This window comes from Tetrao urogallus (assembly GCF_951394365.1).
Source record: "Tetrao urogallus genome assembly, chromosome: 2".
In the NCBI taxonomy this organism is placed as follows: Eukaryota; Metazoa; Chordata; class Aves; order Galliformes; family Phasianidae; genus Tetrao; species Tetrao urogallus.
Window position 1 is genome coordinate 81,428,924 of NC_136814.1, and position 24,941 is coordinate 81,453,864.

Sequence of the window (24,941 nt, forward strand, 5' to 3'; positions counted from 1 at the left end):
AGAAAGCCCCAAGCTGCCGAGCAGCACAGAGGATCAGCAGGATTAACACTGCCGAGATGGAGAGAGCCTTGACAATGACTTAAATGCCAAAGAACTTTGGTTCACATGCTGTGACTTTCAAACAGAAAAAAGTTTCTTATAACACCCCTATTAAAAATTAATGTTTAAAATCCCATGTTACCAATTTTTGCATTAACATCCTCACATTCTCAGCAGTGCACTCTTTCAGTGTGGGGAAGATCCAACTAATTGTAGAGATCATCAAAAAACAGTAGTGTCAGATTTAGCCTACAGAAATAAACTGTGATTTCTCATGGCTTGGGAAGTGAGGGAAAAAATTTGGGGCTTCACAGTATGAACATTAAGTAACACCATTGTTTGTGGAAAACAAAAGAATATTCAGCTTGTGCATGTTGTTTCCCAAATTTCTGCATCTGTGCATTACTGAACTAAAAGGTACTCTGAAACAAAAAACAAAATGCACAAATGTCTACATAGCTTGACCATCAAAAAAATGAATTTCCAAATACAACCTCAGTAACAACCACTCTGAAAAGGAGCCCAAAGGATCTATATGAACCAATTTTCAAAGGCTAGCAGAAACTCTAACATGGCAGCACAGTCACCAATGACATCATGCCTCTGCTACTATTACAAGTTTTGAAGATGCAATTTGTTAAACAAACTACTTTGAGGATGTTGCAATTTAGTAGGAAAAAATAAAAAACAATTTATTTTCAGAAAATTATTGAGTCCAGTTATAAGTGCTACTTGTTTTTTAAGGGTAAGTCTTGTTTCACAGTTCGTTTACCTTCTGATGAGGTCAATATTAAAACCCAGCAGAGACACATACACACAAAGTGTTAACTTCATAACCCAAAAAAGTTAACTTCATACTCAAAGCTAGCACAGATGTATTCTAAGGAAAACAAGAGGCTGGGCTGTTTAAAAAGCCAGAATTCTTCCAGCATGAATTGCAATCCTTTAAAATTACCTAATTTGCTATTACAAATGACTCTGATCCACCCTCGTAAAAACTACCGTTGTTCTCAATTTGCAGGAATGAAGTCCTGAGAATGAATTACTGTCATTAGAAATATGTCCACTCAGTAAGAAGAATGAGCCACACCATCATATCCATTCTAAAATTGTTTGATATGGCATATATATTGCACTGAAGAGATCTTGCTTTTAATACTATCTGAATCAACAAAGTAATAACAAGCAGCCTACTGCAAGAATTAATTACAAGATAACTCCAAATGAATTATGCAGGTCTGCTCTCATTAATCCATCTCGTTTGCAGCTCAGTGAATTCCAAGTGATGCTAGCTCATTACACTGCCTTTCAATTTATTTGAAGTTCTTAACACTCCCTCCTCTAACATCATTTTTTGCTACAATTATAAACTTTGCCCTTTGTATATCCCTCCGTGTTTATTTACACTGAAGAACCACTGAAGAAACGTTGAACACAATTATAATACTCTTTCTATTGTACATTATATTTTTACATAATCAGAGTTCATTATCATAGCATAAAATGGTATTACCAAGATTTTTTTCAACCCATAACTAACAAACTACAGAAGTCTGACAATTTCAGAACCACACACTGATTAAATCTGAATTCTTAGTTAGGATGTCGGTCTGGTGAAGGAAAATAAAAAAAGGACTGGCCTTCCATGAAGCTCGAGTTACTTTTGTTTTCAACAGGTTCATTCTATATCCATGATCTAACTTTTCCTGTTTAATTAAAGTTTTGCTTGCCTATGGTAACATACTACTTGAGATGAGATACGGACTGTGACACAAACAGAGTCGGTACAAAAACAGTACTTTACAGCCATTCTGCATACAGAGGGAAAATAAATTGCATTCTGACTGACAGCATGAATGCTAAAACAGGGACAATACTATTTGCCTTGCTGCAACATTATTATCTGAAAATGAAAACAAAACAAATCATTTTCATACAAATTCCAATTGGTACTACAGGCTAAAAAAGCACATTTAAAAGACTTATCTGCCTCCTTCAATGAACTGTCAATACTATGGCAAAATCTAGAGTAACCAGTGTATCAATAAGCATTCTAATATCCACTCCCAATATGTAGAGAAACTTCCTAACGTTACATAATAAAAGAGATTAAAAATAGTTATTGCAATATTTTGTTTTCCTATCTTCTGTTTCTATCCAATGGGCAAACACATTCGTATAATCATAACCTTCAACAAGCAAAGAAAAAGTATAAAAACACTACTGTATGGGCAGATGGTGCAAATGAAATGATTAGAGTCCAAAACAGTTTATTTACACAACAAGTAGATGGTTACCTGCTAGAGAAGAAAACAAAATGTGCAGAAGGTAAAACTGAATGACTGCCACAGTCAGTTCACAAGACTGCAATACTCAGTGTTTACATTTTACAAGATAGTGGTCAGTTACAGTCAGTCACTTCGTTGTTCTTTTAACTAAAATAGAGATTTTATCATATAAGGCATTTTAGAGAAATACAATTCAGATTACCTCTGCATTTCAACTAAAAAATATGCCAGTACCATAAACATTGAAATATCACAATCCACAAGCTCTTTGAAGATCACTTTGATAACTTCCCCTTCCCACAGGAGCTCATTACTCTCCCTAGCAAAACGCAAGTATTGATATACACAGATCCCCATGGCATTTTCCTTTGTAGTTTTAAATTCAGACTCAGTGTAATGGTTTTCAAATTCAGCTAACAATGTCAGTAAGCACAGAGAAAATGAAAACATATTTATTAAAATTTAAAATGATGTGTACACGTTGCATAGAAAAACAGGTAATTATTTATTGCTTACCAAGCCCTAAGAGGTCAATAGTGGGTTCTGATGACTTTTTTGGACTTCCTTTGGCTTCTAATTGCTGATCCTCTTTCTTCTGCGGCTTTAGAGGGAAAAAAAAATAAAAATCACAGTTAACTTTTCTGAAAAGGATATGATGCTTAAAAAATTCCCATTACAGATGCTAAGCCAATACCAAAAATAAAAGCTCTTTTCTGTATTTGCTTATTGTAATGAATTTGATTTGTAACGAGACAAATTGCAGTTGTGATCATAAAGGACGAGTATTACTGTAAAACATAATCCTTATTCCTTTGCTGATATGTAATCAATTTTTAAATAAGAGCTGCCAAATAAATTAGAAAAAAAAAAAAAGTCGAAATCTTATACTGAGCCACTGCTTATCATTCACTAGGCAGAAATCCATCTGTAATCTGATTGACTAGCTTCAGCCTCCAAACTATACTGTTCTGCAGCATTAAGAAGGTTCAGGTTTTCAAAAGCTTGCATTAAAAGATGAGCAGCAGACTAGTGACACAATTTACCCTTCTTGAAAACAGTATCAGCAGAACTTGCAGACTTTGTGGATGCTAAGCACAGAAGGACATAATCTGTTTTTTTGGTCTTTCTTTCTAAGCCTGAAGGCAAGTGGCATTGACATGAAATCTGATTATGAAAATGACTTCATAAATCTATTTATGGTTCATATTGCACCAATATCTGGCTGGTCATCCTAACTCATCTGAACATCTTGTTTTAAAATAAACTGGTTTACAGCACTGACAGGGCAAACATATTCTCTTGTGCCCGTGAACAAGACATGAATGCCTGACATGCATTTACTTCACAAAATCACAGACAGGTGAAGTGGACTGGTCGACCAGTGAGCACAGCTGTTAAGTAGAAGTGACAACTGAGTGATGGTAGAAGAGCACTGTCAGACTGGGCACTGGGCTGAGACCAAGAGAACCCACTTTACTCCCACCATTATCATTATCATGTGGATATGAAGTTATTTAGTAGTCCCTTTCTTCTACTGCAAACTCAGGATAGAGTCATGAGCTTGGTGCTTGTGAAAGCACTGACAAAACTCGAGTACTCAAAGGTGCCTCTAGTGAACAGCCTAATTTACCAACACCCCTCTTAGATGAGAAAGCACCCATTGATATCATATCCTCTGGGAAATATCTGCAATGAAAGAAACTCCACTTCTGCAGTGATGGGGAATGGGAACCTGAACACTCAAACTCATCTTTGTTCATCTTTTAGAGACATATTTCCACGCTCTTGCAAAAAATCCTTCTGTTGACTCTATGCACTTTGCTCAAGAATAAAAGGGAAGCTGCTGCTGGAAAAATATTCCATGGCTTCTCCGATTCTAAAGTGTCTTACAAGTACCATATTTGAACACATTATTTGAAGAACAGCAAACATTTTGGGCGCTTCTCCGTACGCAGATAAATATTTTTGGGTGTGAGAAAAAAGAGTATTTCTGAAAGTAAACTTTGGCACATCAGTGATAAATTTAAGAACTGATCATTCAAAAACAAGGTTTTCTACAGCTGAGCATATGTCTGAAAAGATACCACAGAACTTAAATTACTGTCACAAATATTAATCAGATTTTACAAAAAATATTTCAGAACAGAGTTCATCATAGAGATTTGTTCACTTGGTTCTCCGTACAGAACACCACGGATCACTGAGGATGTAAAAAAAACCAAAAACCTGTTTCTGACTTGCCTGAATTCACGAAACTCATTTTTTTTTTTATTCTATATTCAGAGTTTAACATCTCTGAGTATAGAATAACAGCTTCTTTAAACTGAAAAGCAGAACTGTTAGAATTACACTAAATGTGTAAGTTCTCATTACTCCAGATTAGGTTTATGGTAACTATCTGAATGCATAAGTTTGTAATAAATTAAAGCTTAACAGGGTTGGTTTAGAGGGCAAACTTCTCACAGAAAACAAATCAGCTTTGCATACATTAGTAAATCCGAACAGATGGCATTCAAATAGCAGTTTCTTTTGTTTAGTACTTATTATTGTAGCAAGATTATCTTTCAATAAATCTAAATATAAAAAATGCAGTACTAATCATGCACTTGAGTCTTCTGCTTTGTTAAATGAACTTTCTCAATAATCATTAATTGCCTATTTAGAGTCTGATAAGACAATGAAGGTACAACGTATAGAAACTACGTAAGATTCTCGAAGGCACCTTGTCCCAACATTGCTCTATTTTTTGATCAGCATTTTTTTTTCTTATTTTACTCCTTCACTAATATCTAAAGAATAGGTTTTCACATTACTTCATAGCTAGTTACACTAACAGACTGCTAAGTTATTTTCGTGCTTGTTAATATTGCAAAAATTTATTGTTATTTCTTTGAGGGAGATTCTCAAAGCATTATTCAGTTTCTCGTTTATACATAGCCAGTTTTCACCAAGACTAACCTTCACTCTGAACAAAAACCCACCCCATCCATCAACTTACATTTTATCAATATTCACTAGAAATACTCAGCAGCAATCTAGAATAATAAAAACATTTCATCTGAATATTCTCCTATTCTTAATTTTAGCAGTGATGCTACATCACTTCCTCCTCTTCCCACTTTCCATTCCCTGACCACGACAAATGCCAGCTGCTGGAGTTCACTACTCTCCTGTTTGAGAGTTTTTGTTTTTTTTTTTTAAATAAAACGTACCTTAATTTTTGGTTTGGAGGCTAAGATGCTGCATGCCATAAAGGCTCTTGTGCAAATTCAGAAGACATTTAGTTTGGTGTATAACATCTGCTATGACTGGAAATGACCTATCTAAAATAACCTATGCTTAGGCATAAATTAAACAAAGATGGCACTGCTGGGCAGAAAGGGAAAAAAAAAAACATGGATGCAAACAATTACACTTAAGAATACCTAAATAAAATGCTCTTTGATGTGCTATTTCCTGAGACAGTTCTCTTTTTGCCCCCCCCCCCAGGACTTGGGGCTGCCTGACTGCACTGTGGTCCACCTGAAGAAGGTACAATGAAAAGCAATACCTTACTAACATGTTCTATAGGAGAGATAAGGGCTTATTTCTGGGGCTGGAGAAAAAGACCTACACAGGTCCCTTCCAACCCATATAATTCTGGCACAGATAGACATTGAAATTTCCAGAAAAGAACAATCACATTAGAGTCATTTGAAAATTTTATTCCAAATCCTCAAGGGATGTGATGTCTAATTTCTGTTTAGTAGCTTTGTTCCAACAGGACTCACACATGACTAAGCTTTATGTACAGAGTGCTCTTCAGAGATGTTAAACACTGTGAGCACAGAAGCATGCAATGGGTAAAAAAAATAAAAATAAAAAAAAAACAAACAAAACCCAAAAAACCTACATAACAAGGCAGTGACATTTTGCTAACTTACTGTTTAATTCAGTGCTTTATCTAAAAATTACTGCATTTTGCAGCAGAGTAACATACTATGACAAAAATCTGCTTATGATTTCTGCTGCACTAAGATTCCTTTTGGTTTCTGTCCTAAAAAAACCTGAGCCTGTTTTAGAGAATAGAATAATGTTTTAGAAGCTAGAATAATCTCACTGAAGTTATCACTTCCTTAGCTAGGTTCTGCATCCCTTTATACAGCTCTTTGGATTGGCAAATCTTGGAAGTTCTTGTAAGTATTTTCAATTAAAAAAAAAAACAAACCTCTTAAGCAGAAAAGCAGGAAAATACTTTCTCATTACCAAGCCCCAGAATGGATATCATCATTTCATGTGATTGCACAGATGATACTTAGTTGAAACACAGTAACTTTTAATTGCTTTTTCCCCACCAACGCTATCCTTTTCACAGAATCACAGGGTTGAAAGGGACCTCAAGGATCACGAATCTCCAACCCCCCTGCCACATGCAGGGCCACCAACCTCCACATCTAATACTAGACCAGGCCTAACCTTTTACTTAAGTATTTCTCCTGAGCCTGGAGAAGGGGAGGCTCAGGAGGAGCTCATCTGTGTCCATAAATTCCTGAAGGAAGTCTAACAGTGGACAGAGTCAGACCGTGCCCAGTGCAGGCCAGGATGCAATGAGCACAAACTGGAAGCACAGGAGGTTCCCTCTGATCAAACAGCAGGTGGAATTCTATGTTGATGGAGTACTGGCATGGGTTGCCTAGAGAGGCTGTGGAGTCTCCCAGCTTTGAGACAGTGAAAACTATCTGGAGTGACTCTTGAACCAGCAGGCTGAGCGAGATGACCTCTAGAGGTCCCTTTCAACCTCAACCATTCAGTGATTCTGCCAAGTGAAACAGCGCATAGAAATTGTTAGCTACAACATTCACTCATCAGATATTTTCAGTAAGGCTGAAGGACTTCCATACTTTCAGGTACACTAACAATGTTTTAACTTTTCAGTGGAAGGGGCTGAAGCAGTCTTCTATGGAAGACTGTGGGCAATACAGTTCCAGCACCAAATACTAAGTAATTTTTAAGGCGCTCATCTATCTTGACTGGTATAACATCAAATGCATGGAAATCACTGTTCAGAATTGGTTTATAGCCTATTCTTGAAGCTCTGAGAGACAGTTTTAGTAACAATTCTTATGATTGCTTCAGAAGTAACAGCATCTACTGCAGAAATATTATGTGATGTTCGTATTCCATATGTTAAAGAAAACTGGGAAAAAACAAGGTTTTCTGCAGCAGAGGCTACAGTTATGAGCATCCCTAGAGGTATGCCAGTGTGTATGGGATGGCATGGAAAGGCACATACTTAACAGGAGCTGAGTAACAGTGGACTAAGAGTAGCTTTTTTTTCTCCACTGTCTAAATAGAATTTCCCTGTATTATTCTTCTAAGAAGAATATGTGTGTTATGTGAGACTAATAGAAATTCTGCTCCTTCATAAAATATCTGAATAGAAAGCAGACTAATTGCCAGAACCTTAGATAATCACAAGAGCCATAGAGTCTGCATTTTATTAAAGTAAGACAAACAAACTTGAGTAATTAAAATTGATAAAGCTGCTGTCATGGAAACAATTCCGTCTATAAGTTTTTGCTCTGGTTCTAATTTCTATTTACTATCTAGTGATATCTCACTGAATCCTAATTTTATACCCCACTGAAGCTCTACAGTACAATAAAACATACTGTGACAACATAACACTAAAACCTTATCCATAAGAAGTACTTAGATAATAAGATATATTATAGTATTTAAAGAGAAGACATTTAAAAGTAGGAACTTCTCCTAACTTTACCTCTAACAAATGAAATGAACACGTCAGAGAGTATCTTCTACAGACAGTAAGAAATATCTCTTTCCTAGTTACGTGAGATGGAGATACAGAAATGATTATATGAATTTTAATTTCCTCACACCTTTACTGGATGTTAATTGGCTTGAATTCAGCAGACGGAGCATTAAATGCTGGCAATCTGCACATACCTGTGCACTGCAACTTGTTCAACGTTAACATTTTGAGCTAAGAAGCCATCCAAACAGAATTCTTGCCCTAACTGCTGTAAAAAGCAATCAACTGTGGATAAAATCAGGCCATCTGTAATATATTACACTCTTCAAGCAAGTACATAAGCCTGCTTAAATAGTTTTATGTAATGTAATTTTTCTAAAGACCCACACTGAGTTTATGTTTTCATTATGATGAGTGCACTCACCAGTCCGCCCCTAATCCATAGAGATACTAGGTATTACATAGTCAAAACCACTTACTGATCTTGTTAATTTCCCAACATTTCATGGTTAAGATAATTTTTAAAATTTGAATGTAAGGCAAAGATTTGACTTTTATTTCATTCAAATTCTGACTACATTCTTTCAGAATTAAAATAGCATACTTCTAGAAAACCAATTTCTCTATTTTCATATGATGAGGAAGTTTACCATTGCGTCATGAAAGACTAACTTATAATTCAACAGTGTTGCACTGCTGTTTTCTTTCCTGTTGTTTCTTTACTCATTTTGTGAGATAATAAAAGTGATCCGAGATTTAATTTGAAAAACAGGATTCGTAAGAATACTAGTTTAGACCAGCCAAAAATAAAAATTTCATTTGTCCCTACTAGGTCTCAAATAAAAAAAAAACAATACATGCTCAGTATTACCTTTTATTGAACTCTCACAAATCATTGCTCTAGATATAACACCATTCTGGTTCAATCTGATTTATGTGAAACACTTCTTAAATCAGTTAAAACCAAATAAATCAGCAAGTAACAATCTTAATTACTCTATTTTCACATCAAGGTGTAGGGTTGATTTTATAGATTTGTTTCTCCCTCACATGTTCATCTAAAGCAAATCTCCTAGAAAATAAGAATGCATCTTTGACAAGGACAAGAGAATTGAATCACAGAATACTCAGAGCAGGAAGGGACCTCTGAAAGCCATCTAGTCCAACTGCCCTGCAATAACAGGGAACATCCACAGCTAGATCAGGTTGCCCAAGGCCTGATCCAGCCTCACCCTGAAAGCCTCCAGGGACAGGGCATCAACGACATCTCTCCAGGCAACCTGTTGCAGTGCCTCACCATCCACACCATAAAAGACATTTTCATTATATCCAACCTAAACCTACTATCTTTAACCTTGAAACTATTTCCCCTTGTTCTATCACAACAGACCCTGCTAAAGAGTCTGTCCCCTTCTTTCCTGTAGCTCTCCCTTTTAGACACAAAAACGTTCCTGTGAGGTCATCATGGAGCGTTCTCCTCTCCAGGCTGAACAGCCCCTGCTCTCTCAGCCTGTCTTTGTGGAAGAGGCATTCCATTCCATGGATCATTTTTCTGGCCCTCCTCTGAACACGTTCCAACATTTCCATGTCTCTCCTGTATTGAAGACTCAACATCTGGTTGCAGTTCTCCAGGTGAGGTCTCACCAGCACAGAGCAGAGGGGCAGGTTCACCTGCTGGCCACGCTTCATTTGATGCAGTCCAGGATACAGCAGGTTTTCTGGGCTACAAGGGCACATTGCTGGCTCATGTCCAGCTTCCCATCCATCAGTACTCCCAGGTGTTTCTTGACAGGGCTGTGCTCAAGCCTTTCATCCCCCAGCTTGTACTAGTAGTGGATATTGCCATGACCAAGGTGCAAGGCCTTGCACTTGGATTTGTTGAATCTCATGAGTTTCACCGATCTTTTTTCCCCCATTTTGCTCATCCAGCCATTAGGCTTGGGTTGGTTAGATGCTAAGATGGGATACAGATGGGACAGCTTACTGAAATGACCATATGATGTCCTGTTTTTGAATTTCACCCCATCAGCACAGGTAATAACTACTAAATATTCCCTGTCTCTGTCATGCTACAGGCTTGGCCAAGCAGATACAAGGAGCAATTTTAGTCACGTAAATCACCTGCTTCTGGAACTCATCCTACAAGTCACAGTGAATTTTCAAGTTCTGTTCTCCCACTGAAGCTCAGCATACATAAAAGCCTTAAATCCCTGAATCACAGCATTACAGTTTTGCAGCAGACTCATCCAGAAGTCCACTCCTACTCCCTGGAATGGGTAGCCATGCTTTCTTCCAGAGTTTTACAAAGCAAGTCTGCAATGCCTGAAGCATAAGCTGCATGCTGTAGAGTCCAGTGTCCCAGTCAGGCATTTCATTAGATTTTGTTCAGCCAGCTATTTCTGAAGATAACCGCTGAATGAATAATTCATTGTCTCATCAGAGAAAAGAGAAATAATGGAAGCATTGCCAAGTCAATCCTCTTCCTTCCTCTGCACAAAGATTACGGAACAGCGCCAATGATGTTGTCTACAAGGGATACAGTTATCTCAGGGGCAAGACAAGAAGGAAGGTCAAGGCCACCATGACTGACAGTCACACATCTACTAAATTCACATGCATAAGAGGATTTTATGAAGTTTGTTGCTGATTTTATCCATGCCACCAGCTTGTGCTTCCCTGACTCTCAGCACAGGGCCCACACACACTTGGTTACAAGATGTAGAAGACAAGTAGAGGAGTGGGACATGGCAAGCCAGATATACAGATAACATGAGACCCTCCATATTAGTTAAATGAAAAAAAAACAAAAACAAACCAATCCCTTAATATTCAGATATAGCAGCAATTCTATAAACTCCAGTTATACCCATTCTCTCCTTTTTAATCATTATCTGTAATAACACAGGAAATTAATCCAAGCTTGTGAAGTGATTTAAGAACATTACCCATATGCTGCAGTCCTTTCAGAACATTTTCAAGTATGACCATGCACTCCAGAGTCTACAGGCCAGTCTGAGCTCTGCATTTATGAGACACTTGTTTGTACCTTCCCATCTACCAGATAACCCACCTCTGACAGAGGCAGCTGGTGACATTTTACCCAGGAAACGACAATGATGAAACTTGTTTGTTAAGGATAGATTCAGAAGTGTCAGCATGCAGAGAACATACTGAGGTTATTTTTCATTAAAAATGAGTGACTCTGGGACAAAAGAATAATGCTAGCTAACTCAAGTGCAAATTTTCTGCTTCTCTAACGTTATGCCAATTATCTATGTATGTACAAACTATGGGTGTAACAGTTCTAGAAGGCAAAGGATATCCAACAGAAATGCAAAACAAAATACTTAAAAAAAAAAACAAGCAGAACTTCTGCTAATTCACTACCATAAGATGTTTGTGCAAATACATATATAATAAAAGAAATTTCAGCAACAGCACTTAAGATTAACATTAGGGTTGGATTCGATCTCTTAAGGTCCCTTTGAACCCATGCAATTCTGTGATTCTGTTTACCTTATTCTTTTTGCATTAGCTGTGAATTAGCAGAGGTAACAGCATACCAGGTTCAAGACATAAGCCACATGACTAGTAGCTCTCAAGTAAAAAGTTTCAAGTAAAAGCATTTGTAAATTACTATCATGAATATCTCTCCTACTCTGAAGCAATCAATCACTGTCAAACATCTGTTCCATCAGCTGTCCAATCCAACTATCTGCTCCTATTTTCATATTGAAACATTATGCAGAAAAAATGCCTCTCTGAACATTTTCCTCAATTTCATACTTCAATGAAAAATTCACATGAACCTATAATTTAGTCTGTTTCATACACATCAGATCTACTCAAGCATTTATTCCTTTACCCTACCGTAGCTCCAAGAAGCTTTATGAAAGCTAGAAGATCCATCAAATAATGTAGTGAAAATCATTCCTAACCTACTTAAAAGCAATTTTCAGTTTACTCACTAGAGCTTACAGATGCTTCTGCGCTTACTGAAGTCCTTCTCTGCTCTTTATTAGGTAGGGACTTCATGCGTTGTGCATAAAGTAATTGGATTCCTTCCCTCTTCATTACCTGCTTGCAATGTAACTTTTGAGGGCAGCATAAACAGCGGAGAATTCCCATACGAGAAATTAATGTTAGTCATTTGCTATAAGATTGCAGTAGGTCTATAGATATGATTTTTCCTGACAGCTTAAATACTTTTACTACACAAGTTAGTTTAGCCAGTATCTATTTAAAGCATAATTCACAGGTGTTACAGAATTTTTAAAGAACATTTTACAGCTCTAGGACCTGACAGGTAAATAAATTAAAACTAATTCTTCCATAGTATTAAATTTGATTCAAGTTAAAGAAAATGTGTTGTTCTGCTTACCTTCCTGTAAGATATTAATGCTTTTCTCAAGCTTTTAACTAAATGTAAAGAAATTCAGTAATCAGACTGATCTTTAAAACTCAGGATACTTTCAGCAAACGATGAACTTCCATTCCACCTAAATTGCAAGAAGAGCCAAAAAAGTAGCATACTGCATCGAACCACAAGATACCCAACAGCGATATCGCTACGAGGCCGCACCAATTACAGTATCTCAGCATGCAAAATCTGATGCATTTCTAATCAAGACAAAAAAACACTGCACGTCAACAAAAAAAAAGCTGCAACTCTTACTGAAACCAGAATTGCCTCAAACAAACAGCTCACTTCAGGGGGAAAATTTAAATTTGTTATTTAAGAGCTTACTGCAATTACTCAAATTAATCGCTCTCTGACACTGAACTGCTCACACTGATGTATATAAATTAAATTGGGCCATTTATACCAAACAAATCAACAATACAGGATTTTATTTTTTTTAAATACGTATCTGAGATACTGCCTCAAATAGGTATCTGAGCACTGCCTCATGAGACTGAATGTGTACAAGTCTATGGGGCCGGATGGCGTGCACCCAGGGCTCTGAAGGAGCTGGCTGAGGTGGTTGCCGAGCTGCTCTCCATCGTATTTGAAATGTCGTGGCTGTCAGGTGAGGTCCCAGATGACTGGAGGAAGGGTCACATCACTCCCATTTACAAGAAAGGGAGCAAGGAGGACCCCGGGAACTACAGGCTGGTGAATCTCACCTCTACCTGGGAAGATCATGGAACAGATCTTCCTGGATGACATGCTTGATCACATGAGGAATGAGTGTGTGATCTCAGAAAGCCAGCACAGCTTCACCAGGGGAAGGTCACGCTTAATCAATCTGGTGGCCTTCTATGATGGAGTGATGGCGTCAGTGGACAAGGGAAAGGCAACTGATCTCATTTACCTGGACTTGAGCAAGGCCTCTGACATGGTCCCCTACCACATCCTTATCTCCAAATTGGAGGGATGTGGAATTGATGGGTGGACCACTCCATGGATAAGACACTGGTTGAAAGGCCACAGACAGAAGGTGGTCATCAAGGTTCTATGTCGAGGTGGAGGCTGGTCACGAGTGGCGTCCCCAAGGGGTCTGTCTTGGGACCGGTGCTCTTTAACATCTTTATCAATGACATCGAAGATGGAATCGAGTGCACCCTCAGCAAGTTTGCTGATGACACCAAGCTGAGTGGTGAGGTTGACACGATGGAATGAAGGGATGCCATCCAGAGGGACCTCAACAGGCTAGAAAGGTGGGCTCAGGTGAACCTAATGAAATTCAGCAATGCAAAGTGCAGAGTTTTGCACTTGGGCTGGAGGAATCCCAGGCATCCATACAGACTGGAAGGAGCGGTCCTTGAGAGCAGCCCTGTGGAAAAGGACCTGGGGGTCTTGATAGATGAAAAACTTAAGGTGAGCCAGCAGTGTGCCGTTGTGGCTCAGAAGGCAAATGGTATTCTGGGCTACATCAGAAGAGGGGTGGCCAGAAGGGTCAGGGAGGTGATTGTCTCTACTCTGCCCTTGTGAGGCCCCTTCTGGAATACTGCATCCAAGTGTGGAGCCCCCAGTACAAAAAAAACAGGGAGCTGTTGGAAATGGTCCAGAGGAGAGCCACAAAAATGATCAGGGGACTGGAGCACCTCCCCTACAAAGACAGGCTGAGGGAGCTGGGCTTGTTCAGCCTGGAGAAAAGAATGCAATCATTGCAGTCTTTCCGTACCTAAATGGAGCCTACAAACAGGAGGGGAATCAACTCTTGGAAAGGGTTGATAACTGCAGGACAAAGGGAAATGGTTTTAAGTTGAGGGAGGGAAGATTTAGGTTGGATGTCAGGGGGAAATTATTCACAGAGAGAGTAGTGAGGTGCTGGAACAGGCTGCCCAGAGACGTTGTGGACGCCCTGTCCCTGGAGGTGCTCAAGGCCAGATTGGATGAGGCCTTGGGCAGCCTGGTCTAGTATTAAATGTGGAGGTTGGTGGTCCTATAAGGGGCAGGGGGGTTGGAGATTCATGATCCTTGAGGTCCCTTCCAACCCTGGCCATTCTGTGATTCTGTGATCTGTACACAAAGGCCATCTAGTTCAAATGTTTCTAAAGGATAACATTTTTTTTAAAGTTATTCTCAGTTTAAACTTGCACTCTAAATACCAAAGTATTTGGATTTCATTAAATGTTCACGGTTAAGGCAAAGCATTTGCCCTGATTTTTGCCTGGATAATTTTCTCCACAGTAGCTGGAATGGTGCTGTGCTTTGGATTTTTGATGAAAATAATGTTAGTAACACCTATTTTCAGTTGTTGCAGAGCAGTGCTCACACTAAGTCAGGTATTTTTCAGGTTCTCCTGCTGTCCTGCCATTAAGGAGCTGGGTGAGAACAAAGAGCTGGGAGGGGACAGAACCAGGACAGCTGACCCCAAAGAATCAAAGGAATATCACACACCATATACAAATACACAACAGTGTCTGAAATAAGGGGATGAGTTCTTTATCCTAAGAGTTTGGCGCCTGCAGTCTTTTGGTGCTTTCCTTCATGTTCACTAGGTAAAACAAGAATAAGTATTTCTCCTAGGCTTACACTGAGCTAATTAGCCCGGACAACATTAAAGTAATACAGCTACATTTGCTCCAGTTCCTTAGCTCATTTACAACCATGTGGCACCACCATTTGTTTTGAAAACGTGCCCTGGAAAGGATAACAACAAGACCCTACACCCACAGGTAGTCACCAGCTCGGAGCATGGATCTTTCCAGATGCTGGTATCCTACTCACAGGCAAATTCAGCTCAAAATGTTACACACATGTGAACATACGGTGGATGCCTCCAATAGCTGGTCACAAATGTACTGCCTTTGCAATAAGTGGCTTCTAGATGCTCATCTCTCCACCTGCTGACCCACAGGCTCCTCTGACCTGATTCCTTCCAGTGACTGGCACAGACCTCTTACCCTACTCATCTGGTACTTTGTTATGTAACTACCGTGTAAATTGAGGATTAAATGTAATAAGACGAAATCTACATGTCCTCATGAGCAAAAGTTACTCACATTAATACACAGTATAAAATGCACTATTTGCCTAGCAGACAAGCCTGCAGTAACTTATTTTGACACAAACTACAACATCCTCAAGCTGAGACATGCACTTGCTGAACAATGAGATGCAGAGATTTATTTTGCAACAGTACACTGACAGCCAGCTTGAAGACCAACTGCAGAATGGTTCCATTTTCTAGCTGCAGATGCCAACTTTATAAAGGCAAAATTTCAGGTAAGATAGTCAAATTTATCCAGCTGTAATCCTCTTGTTATCAGAGATGGAAGGCAACTGATGGCAGACTGGTTAACAGTGCTGACTGACATACAAGGAATTCAGCTTTAAATAGACATTTTACATTTGAACAGCTAGTTAATGAGTCACTTAACTTTGTAACCTGAATCTTGCAAAATTTCCTGAAGTGAGAAACTTGTCCATTTCCTTCAAATGCATTAAAGACTCCTGCCTCTGCCTTATCCTGCTTATATCACTACCAAAGTTAGAGTGGTATCTCCCAAAAGCCTTTCAATGAATTGTGAAAAAATAATCAATAGGATTGATGTCAGAGCAGTAAGGATTTTTATGCGCTGTTCCACTGCAATGAGCAACTACCAAACACAATGATCAACATTCTAAATACTCTAATTCTTCTAATAAAAAGACACAGAATCAACATCTAGGTCAGTTAAACTGTAAGACACTGAAAATGTCATGACAGCCTGAACTTGAAAGCTACTAAACATTCTCTCCCTTTTTTTTTAAAAAAAAGAAATTACTCAGAGCTTAAACTGATGTCAGAGGTTTGACAATTGCCTGTAGCATCTGAAATTATTTTTCATGAAAAATGAAGTTACCATCTTTACTCTTAAGTACCATTTGCACATCTGACAGTTCTTGCTTCTATCCAGCTGCTACGTCTTGATGCTCACACACTGAAGTGGGGTACCTCTCCTGAGGGGTTTAAGCACGTTCTAATGTAACCACAGTAAAATGAAAGAACACACAAAGACCCCTGATTGCTTTGCTCCTGATCCAATAAATCTAATTGTTACACTTTCTTTGTTTTCATATTATTCAAAATGTAGTAAGATTATTATTTTGAGCAACATTATTTAAATTTCTTGCTTCTGTTTTCAACTTCATATCTGTATCTTTCCTCATATTCAACTCTCTATGTCGGTACCACTTCTGTAAAGATATCATACCATTTTGTTCTTGCACATTTCATTGACTGTGCACAATCTAACCAGTGCTGTAATTTTTATAAAACCTTTTATATGAGATTGCATATATGCACTTTCAATCATGTATGCTCCTATTTTTTCAAAGGCCTCTAAATGCTCCAGTCCTGGTCTCTGATCAAAGCTGATTTAGTTCAAAACAATTTAAATGCACGTGCTTTTCATTTTATTATATATGTACCCACATATTGTTGTAGGAGTCCACTTCTATAAACAGGCTAAAAGCAGAACTAACGTACCTCAGCACAGGTATTAACGTTTTAAAATGAAGCATAGAAATGAAAGCTGTAACATAACTTACTCTGGCAACTCTGCAGTTGCCTACTCAATTTTCTTTAATTCATGTGGGAAAAAGCTGATTCGTATCAGATGTAAGCAGGAGAAATCTGAAAATACCATTCGTTAGTAGGTATTACCAACTCAAAACCCAGGTCTGATTTAGTATTTGACTCTGTACAGAGGAAAAAGATAACTGAGGTTCACGTAAATCTAAGCACACCAAACGACACCTGGTTGTTAAAGATAGTTTAGCAAGTAAAACAAAGACAAATTTAACCAAAGAAACCCAAACCTAAGCTTGTTTTCATAGGTTTAAGATTCCATTTATTTAGAATTAATAAAAAACAAACTTGAATATAATATTCTGCCATAGAGCAGAGTTGATAGAATCAAGCAGATACAGAGAATGCAGACTGGACTGGGGAAAAAAATGTGATACCGTTCTTACGGTCTCACTCTTTTTCTGAAACTTAAAAGACAAATATCCTTTTTCCTCCCATCTGACAAATAAGGTTTTCTATTACTTCTACCTGCAATATTTATTTCCTAATATCTTTGTCTACAGCTCTAATAGGTAATAAGACCCATGGCAGATTACTTTCATGAGATTAGAAGTTTCAAAGCAAGCCCTAAACACAAGGAATCCTTTGTTACCCGCACAAAGAATGAATTACACAGCTTTGGGAAGGAAAAATCTCACTTCTTATGCTAATCTGTAGAAGGGCATAGGACAAAACCTCAAAAATAATCTGGTCTCTTCCAAAACATGGAAAAGATAGTATTAGAAACAGAAAACCAGGCTGCACAGGTCCGTAAAAAGCAAATTAAAAGAACAAGACTGAAATACACCCTTGGTGGAGGTAGGAGGCAGGGAAACAGGCTGTCCTATATTTTAATCACATAGTCCTGAATGCTGAACTTTAACTCAGATCTACTTCCCATTAATTTATGCAAACAAGGACTAAGTATATAAAGAAGACTATGTACGCAATCACAGTGAAAAAGTTATTTTTCAGTTCCTTTGGTAAATACTCAATTATATATTAACATCAAATTTTTATAACATTTTATGTAAGATTATAAGAAAAAACATTAAAAATGAAATCATTCAGGAAAGCAAAATTATGCTTACAGTTTTAAAAGAACATGCTCATGAACTCACGCGATTTAGCAGGCCTCATCAATCACAAGACAATTAAATTTAGAATTACGTTACAGATATTCTAAATGTTGAAATTATAACTCAGGTCTGTATTTGCCGAGTCGACTTATTCTTACAGTTTAAAAGTAAAACACTTAAGTAAACCATTTCCAAACTGGTGCTTAAGCGTACACCAAAATTTTAGCTACTTTTCTTTCTTCCAGCCAATAGAGACTAATGCTCCTTTTGCCTCACTTGCCCAAACAGGTTGATCTTTCATGGCAGTTCGTAAGTTCTTTACAGAGAGTGTTGAGGTGCTGGAACAGGCTGCCCAGAGAGGTTGTGGATGCCCCATCCCTGGAGGTGTTCAAGGCCAGGTTGCATGGGGCCCTGGGCAGCCTGGTCTGGTATTAAATGGGGAGGTTGGTGGCCCTGCATGTGGCAGGGAGGTTGGAGATTCATGATCCTTGAGGTCCCTTCCATCCCTGGCCATTCTGCGATTCTCTTTAGGGGCAGAGGGGAGAACACAAAGAAACCACAGCAATTTCTTCATCTTTGGTAAATGAATGTTAGACACTGTTTTGTCTACAGGAAAGGGAAAAGCTGCTAATATAAAGTCCCCACTTCTACTTGAGGGGTTTGCTCGTACTTTCTAAAAGGGCAAGTAAACTTATGTCAGTACCTCCATAACACTGGCCATCTGGTGCAGGTTGGTAACAACTGGACAGTCAGCACATCACTGTTATCACTGAGTTTAAGCAGGCAATTTAGTCCACAGTTTGAGGAAGAAAAACAGCCTTTGATATACTGCCACTGGAAGATAACCTCTAACTGACCCACTCCTGTCACCTAAATCAACTTTATACATAAACAAGAGCCAGTTTCAAATTCAAGATGCAATATAATAAAACAAATTCAACTTACAGTGTCAAAGAGTACTTCAGTTAATCAAGTTAACTGCTGCACTCCTTTAAAAACATTCATCATCCTGATATGTTCAGGAGAAAAATCTTAACTTTGAATGTCAAAATTAGTTTGCAAAAGCACAGATAGTTTGTGAAGACAAGAAACAGCTTGCTCTTTACATCCCAACCATTTAACTTTACTGTCCAAATACAACAAAATCTGTCTTGGCAAGGCTCCATTTCGAAAAAGAAAAGGAGATATAGTTTCATGGTAATTACAACGCTCAGTATGCAATATTTTACAGTGGAACTATCAGAATGAACCATGAAAGTCTTCAACTGATGCAAAGTCCCTAAAGTAAACACCATAAAAAACTATACAGTGCTGAATGAAAACAATTCCGAAGCATTAAGTGCCTAGAACTTATCTGAACTTTCTAATTTTACAATAAGAAATACGTGTTAAGTTTACTGAGGATGGTTTTCTAAATCACTTCTGGCTTAATTCTGGATTGCTAGCATATCAGATTTCCTGTATTTAACAACTAAAGCAATATATAAAATTATATCCTGCCTCACCTGAACATTTTAGGCACATGAATTTTCTTCCCCCTACTTCTGCAAGTGATGCAAAAGCAATTGCTCACCACCTCTCGACTAATGTCTACCAAGTCCCCTGAGCAGTAGAGGGCAGCAAGATTCACTCCCAGCCTGTTCAAAACTCCCTTCATATAACATTGGATAGCATGGAATACCCCTTTGGGCACTCTAAGTCAGCCACCCTCATTCTGTTCCCTCCCAGGTCCTTGGGGCCCTCACTGAGAATCGTCTTAGCTCTATACAATACTGCTTAGCAGGCAACTGTAAACACTGGTGTGCTATCAACATTGTTTTTCTCCTAGAACCAAACCACAGCATCATACCAGACACTCAGAAGAAAACAATTCCATCCCAGCAGAAACTAAGACATACAGTTTAATGATCAGACTGCATCCCATCCTTTCCTTTGGTGGAAAACTGGTATAAGACTGACAGGGTGCACACTGCATGGAGCAACTTACCTGAGTGCTCCTTTGTGCAAGGAGCAGCCACTACACAAAAGGAATGAACAGCTTAAGTTTGAATTCCAGAAACTACTGTAAGGCTTTGCTAGCTCCCTTACGCACTAGTAGAATATGTAGGCTACGTGTTCTTTTGAAAGTTGCCAAATGACTGTAAATTGAGCACATTCAATTTCCTGAGGAGTAAGAGGTCTTTCTCAGTAGAAATACTAGAAATAAATAGGAGTTCAGTGTTTCACTTTGCCCTTGAATGAAGAACCAGTTCAATCAGCCTTAGCAGAAAAGGGAAACACAGAAAATCATGTCTGATTTGGGAAAGTTCACCAACCTCAACTATGCAAAGGACTAATAAGAAAGAAAAACTACTCAGCAGCTGATGAAAGGGTGGGCAGGGTGATGAATCTTTTAAGATGGTTGTTGAAATTTTATCCATTTTTTCTTGCCAAGTATTTAATAATTTTCACATTATCATCAATGTAATGTAATCATCAATGAAATAGACAGGAGGCAGCAGACTATAGACTTCCCCTCCCCTCACTCCCAAACTGGTTAGAAGCATCTGATTTTAGGGTTGTTTTTTAGCAAATCTAAAATCTTAGTTGTAATTGCGTGTACAAAACATCTGAAAATTGCCTACATTGGATGACAGCCTCTTTTGCATTATTACTCCTGCTGTTGGCCCTTAAGAAGCATTATGAAGCATGTGAGTGGCCCCACTTGCTTATTTTTGCAACTCAACACGTTTTGTATTCCTAGAATTGCATTTCAGTTAGTTGCAAACTACCTGGGCTTTGGCTCCAATTTTCTGGAGCCAGTTCTCATGTTGTAAAAAATCTGTCTAATAATTGTTCCAGCAGTTTTCATGCAATCTTTCCTCAAAGAAACTCTAAAGATAAGGTTCACAGAATCACAGAATCACACAACTGTAGGGGCTGGAAGGGACCTCCAGTGATCATCGAGTCCAATCACAGAATCACAGAATCACAGAATTGTAGGGGTTGGAAGGGACCTCCAGAGATCATCGAGTCCAACCCCCCTGCCAAAGCAGGTTCCCTACAGCAGGTCGCACAGGTAGGCATCCAGGCAGGTCTTGAACATCGCCAGAGAAGGAGACTCCACCACCTCCCTGGGCAGCCTGTTCCAGTGCTCCGTCACCTCACTGTAAAGAAGTTCTTGCGCACATTTGTGCGGAACTTCCTATGCTGCAGTTTCCAGCCGTTTCCCCTTGTCCTGTCTCCACTCACCACTGAAAACAGTCTGGCCTCGCCATTCTGCCCCCCACACCTTAGATATTTATAGACCTGGATCAGGTCCCCTCTCAGTCTTCTCTTCTCAAGGCTGAACAGACCCAGTTCACTCAGACTTTCCTCATAGGAGAGATGCTCCAGGCCCTTCACCATCTTAATGGTGCAATCCCCCTGCCAAAGCAGGTTCCCTACACCAGGTCACACAGGTAGGCATCCAGACACGTTATCTTAAGCATGAAAAAAAAAAAAAAAAAGAAAACAAGATCTATAATTGCGGAAATGGCACAAGGAAGTACCCTGGGTTTCTCAGAGACAAGGGCTTTCTCTTAATGAGTGCTGTTGGTGCACTGGAGATGCTACATTTTGGTCACTGTCAACTCCAGAAAATGTTAATAAGAGACTTCAAACTGAAAATTGATGAGTGTCTGAAGACCTTTCAAGGAAGACCTTGAAAATATGAGTTACTGAATACTGAGAGTAACGTGGCATGTAATTCTACTTTAGAATCACAGAATCACAAGTTTGGAAAGGACCTACAAGATCATCTAGTCCAACCATCCTCCCACTGCCACTGCTACCACAAGCAAGCTTTTATCCTTATGGTATTGTTTTACTTATTCTGAGCAGGATCAAGGAGACAGTGAAGGAAGGAAAAAGAGAATGCAAGAATATGTGCAGAATCCAGATGTCACTAGGTCAGTTGCTCCTAGAATAAGCTGGCAGATTCCTGAAGAGAATTCCTTTGGTAGCTTAAGTCTCTGTATGCTTACTAGGCAGTTAAATATTGCATTCTTCAAGAGAATTTGCTTTTTCCACACAAAATGAGAGATTTTACTTCCCCATTCCTTACAAATGTTAGTTCAAGAGCTTTATTCCTCATGCTCCAGTTCCTTGTCCATTCTTTTACAGAACAATTACTTCCCTTTAACATTTACCTAAAATCGGGATCTGATTTATGAAGTGAGTGTGCTGGTAAAGCGGCACCCATCTCAGACTAATAATATGATCTATCAATAGTTATAAGGTTACAAGAACTTCAAGTCACTTGTAATCTCCTATTTTAAACTTATATAAGACTCTTCTGTGCTTAAGAGGCTCTAGCTCTCAATTACTAGCTTAAAATATGAAAATATTTAATTGAAAATTAAGATAATTTACTCTTGGAAGGTGTCATCTTCAAGTAAAAAAATGCTGGAAGTGTAAACAGATTCACATTCACCCACATTTCATCTTTCATTTTCCCAAAGGGCACTAAGAATTCTATTTTAACTGTTCACATAAGAGTTTCTCATTAAATGCAGTTTTTCAAACCTTTATGCAGATGACCTAAAAGAGGCAACAAATCCCCACAATCTGTAGTTCTGATATCCAAGGAAATAAATGCATTCATTTTGTTGGTTAATTTGCTATAATTTAAAGTACAACTCTGAATCTTAACAGATTACCATACCAGCCCTGTTATAAATATTCTGCCCACAGTAGAAAGTCTAAAACGAAATACGAAATTCTGTTTTTCTGACATGATATGTCAATATATAATTATGTGCTCACTGAGCATTTAGTATTCCAATTATTATACTGTTTTTCTGGAAAAACTGAAGCACACTGAATGCTCCACAGTCTGAACTGGTAGTTGGTTATATTATGGCAACTCTTACACGTCATCTTGTAATAGCACAAACTACTAGTGAATCAATGAAATCTTCAATACATATTTTCTTATCTAAAGGTTACAAGAAATTTTCTGTATATATGTAGCAACAGTTTTATCAGCTGAGATCCATATTAACTACTGTACAGTATTTCAGGATCAAATTAGCGCTTACATGGCTAGAAAGCTAACTCCCTGTCTTATCTGACCACTGTTAGCCCATTACCAACATGAAAAACAAAAGAGACCACTGGAACATGCTTTACAAAGCACCAGAAGCTATAATTAATAACAGTGAAGTTTCAATGCTATTCCGTAAGATTCCATGAGCTCTTAAACAGAAGAAAAAAAAGCAAGCATTACAACTGCCAGTGGCTTAGCAATATCACTATTTTATTTTTACAGAGTACTGCAGGATCTGATGTTGAACACCACACTGTTGGCTACTCCCAATAAAATATTAATCACTGTGGCTGACCGTCAATCTGTAGCAGATCTTGTTATAATACAAATCGCCCAGTAATTCGTAATTGTAATCACAGAAAGCAGAACAACCCTGAAAACCTGACACCAAGTAAGTATCCTTACTTCTCACTGTTCTGTAGATTTTGCCTGGACCTTGTGGAAACTCTATTCTGCATCTATTGCTGTCTCCAATGAGAACTTTCCTGAAAACTGATTCCCATGGGAACCGCCTCAAGGACATGGTGATTCTTACTAAAAAGCCCACCGGCATTTAATCCATTAAAATGTACATTTCTGTCATTTGCACTTACAAAAGCATGCTAGCCAACAAAGACTTACATGATAGCCAACTGACACACCAACATAATGTTGGAATAATGCATTTTACTAAACACACGTTATAAGCTTTGAAAATGCAAAATAAACAGGGCTGAACAGTCAGTTTGCTAAAGGTTAAAGATCGGCCAGCCACCAGTAAAGGGCTCTTAGCCAAACGTAGGCACAGCTTTCATTCTTTGAAGTAGAGACTGGAATATAAGTATTGAATGTGAACATTTTGCTGTTGGGTTTTCTAAGATACTGTTCTTTCTTTTGTTTCAAAAGCTAACAAGCTCAGAATAAGATATAAAATAGAAGGCACTGGGAACGTAAGACTCATACGTGACTTTGCTAAAGCTCTCTGTAGTTTTATATAGCTTCACTTTAAACCTTTTGCTAGTTTAATGCCTGCTTTTCTTTTTCATCTTCATTGATTCTTCTGTAGGATGGACAAAACATTGACTGAATTAACCTTAATAAAAAAATTCCTTTAAAACTGACAATCGCGTGGTTACCTATTTTCAACAAATTTTCAAGTCTGGAATGTCTGCACTGGTGATATACTATGTTTGCAAGAAGGTGCAGTGATTTCAGGTATGAAGAACACTTAAAGTCTGTTTCCTTCTTCAGGACGGTCAATTCTGGGATAAATAATCTGCTTCTTGTTGTGGTGTTGGAAATATGGTATTGTGGTCAAGAGTCCAGCATTCCCCTACCAATTCAACATGCAATATTTAAAATACCCTACAGATAGTCTTTACCAGGATGTTAAGTCCATCATTATTAGTTAAACTAAGAAGAACATCACTGTATGTAATATTTTCAAGCAGAATTGCAGCATAAAAATCCATATGCATAACTAAAACCTTTTCATTCTCTATCCCACCAGAACTTCTCCAGTGAAAACACAAGAATTCAATACAGGTCTCACTTGGATTCTAGAAAGTGACTGATTTTAAAGTTTATAGGTAGTGTCTAAAAGTAGTGTACTTTCAACAATCCTTGAAAACCTTGAAAAGCCCCAGCTTAAATAATATATTAAATAAAAAAGATGACACACAGACGAGTCTCATTTGAGCAATCAGTGCTGATGTATTAATAATGAAATAA

General features: G+C 38.3%; 1 protein-coding gene across 1 annotated transcript in view; it reads right to left on the bottom strand.

The window, feature by feature from the left end:
• The window catches only part of SMAP1 (small ArfGAP 1), a gene marked incomplete at both ends in the record, with an annotated part of 93,216 nt that overhangs the window by 17,998 nt on the left and 50,277 nt on the right, over nucleotides 1–24,941 (bottom strand). Inside the window, one exon of the mRNA XM_079550094.1 lies at nucleotides 2,844–2,928. Coding sequence (XP_079406220.1) covers nucleotides 2,844–2,928 — 85 coding nt within the window. The remainder of the gene's footprint in view (nucleotides 1–2,843; nucleotides 2,929–24,941) is intronic.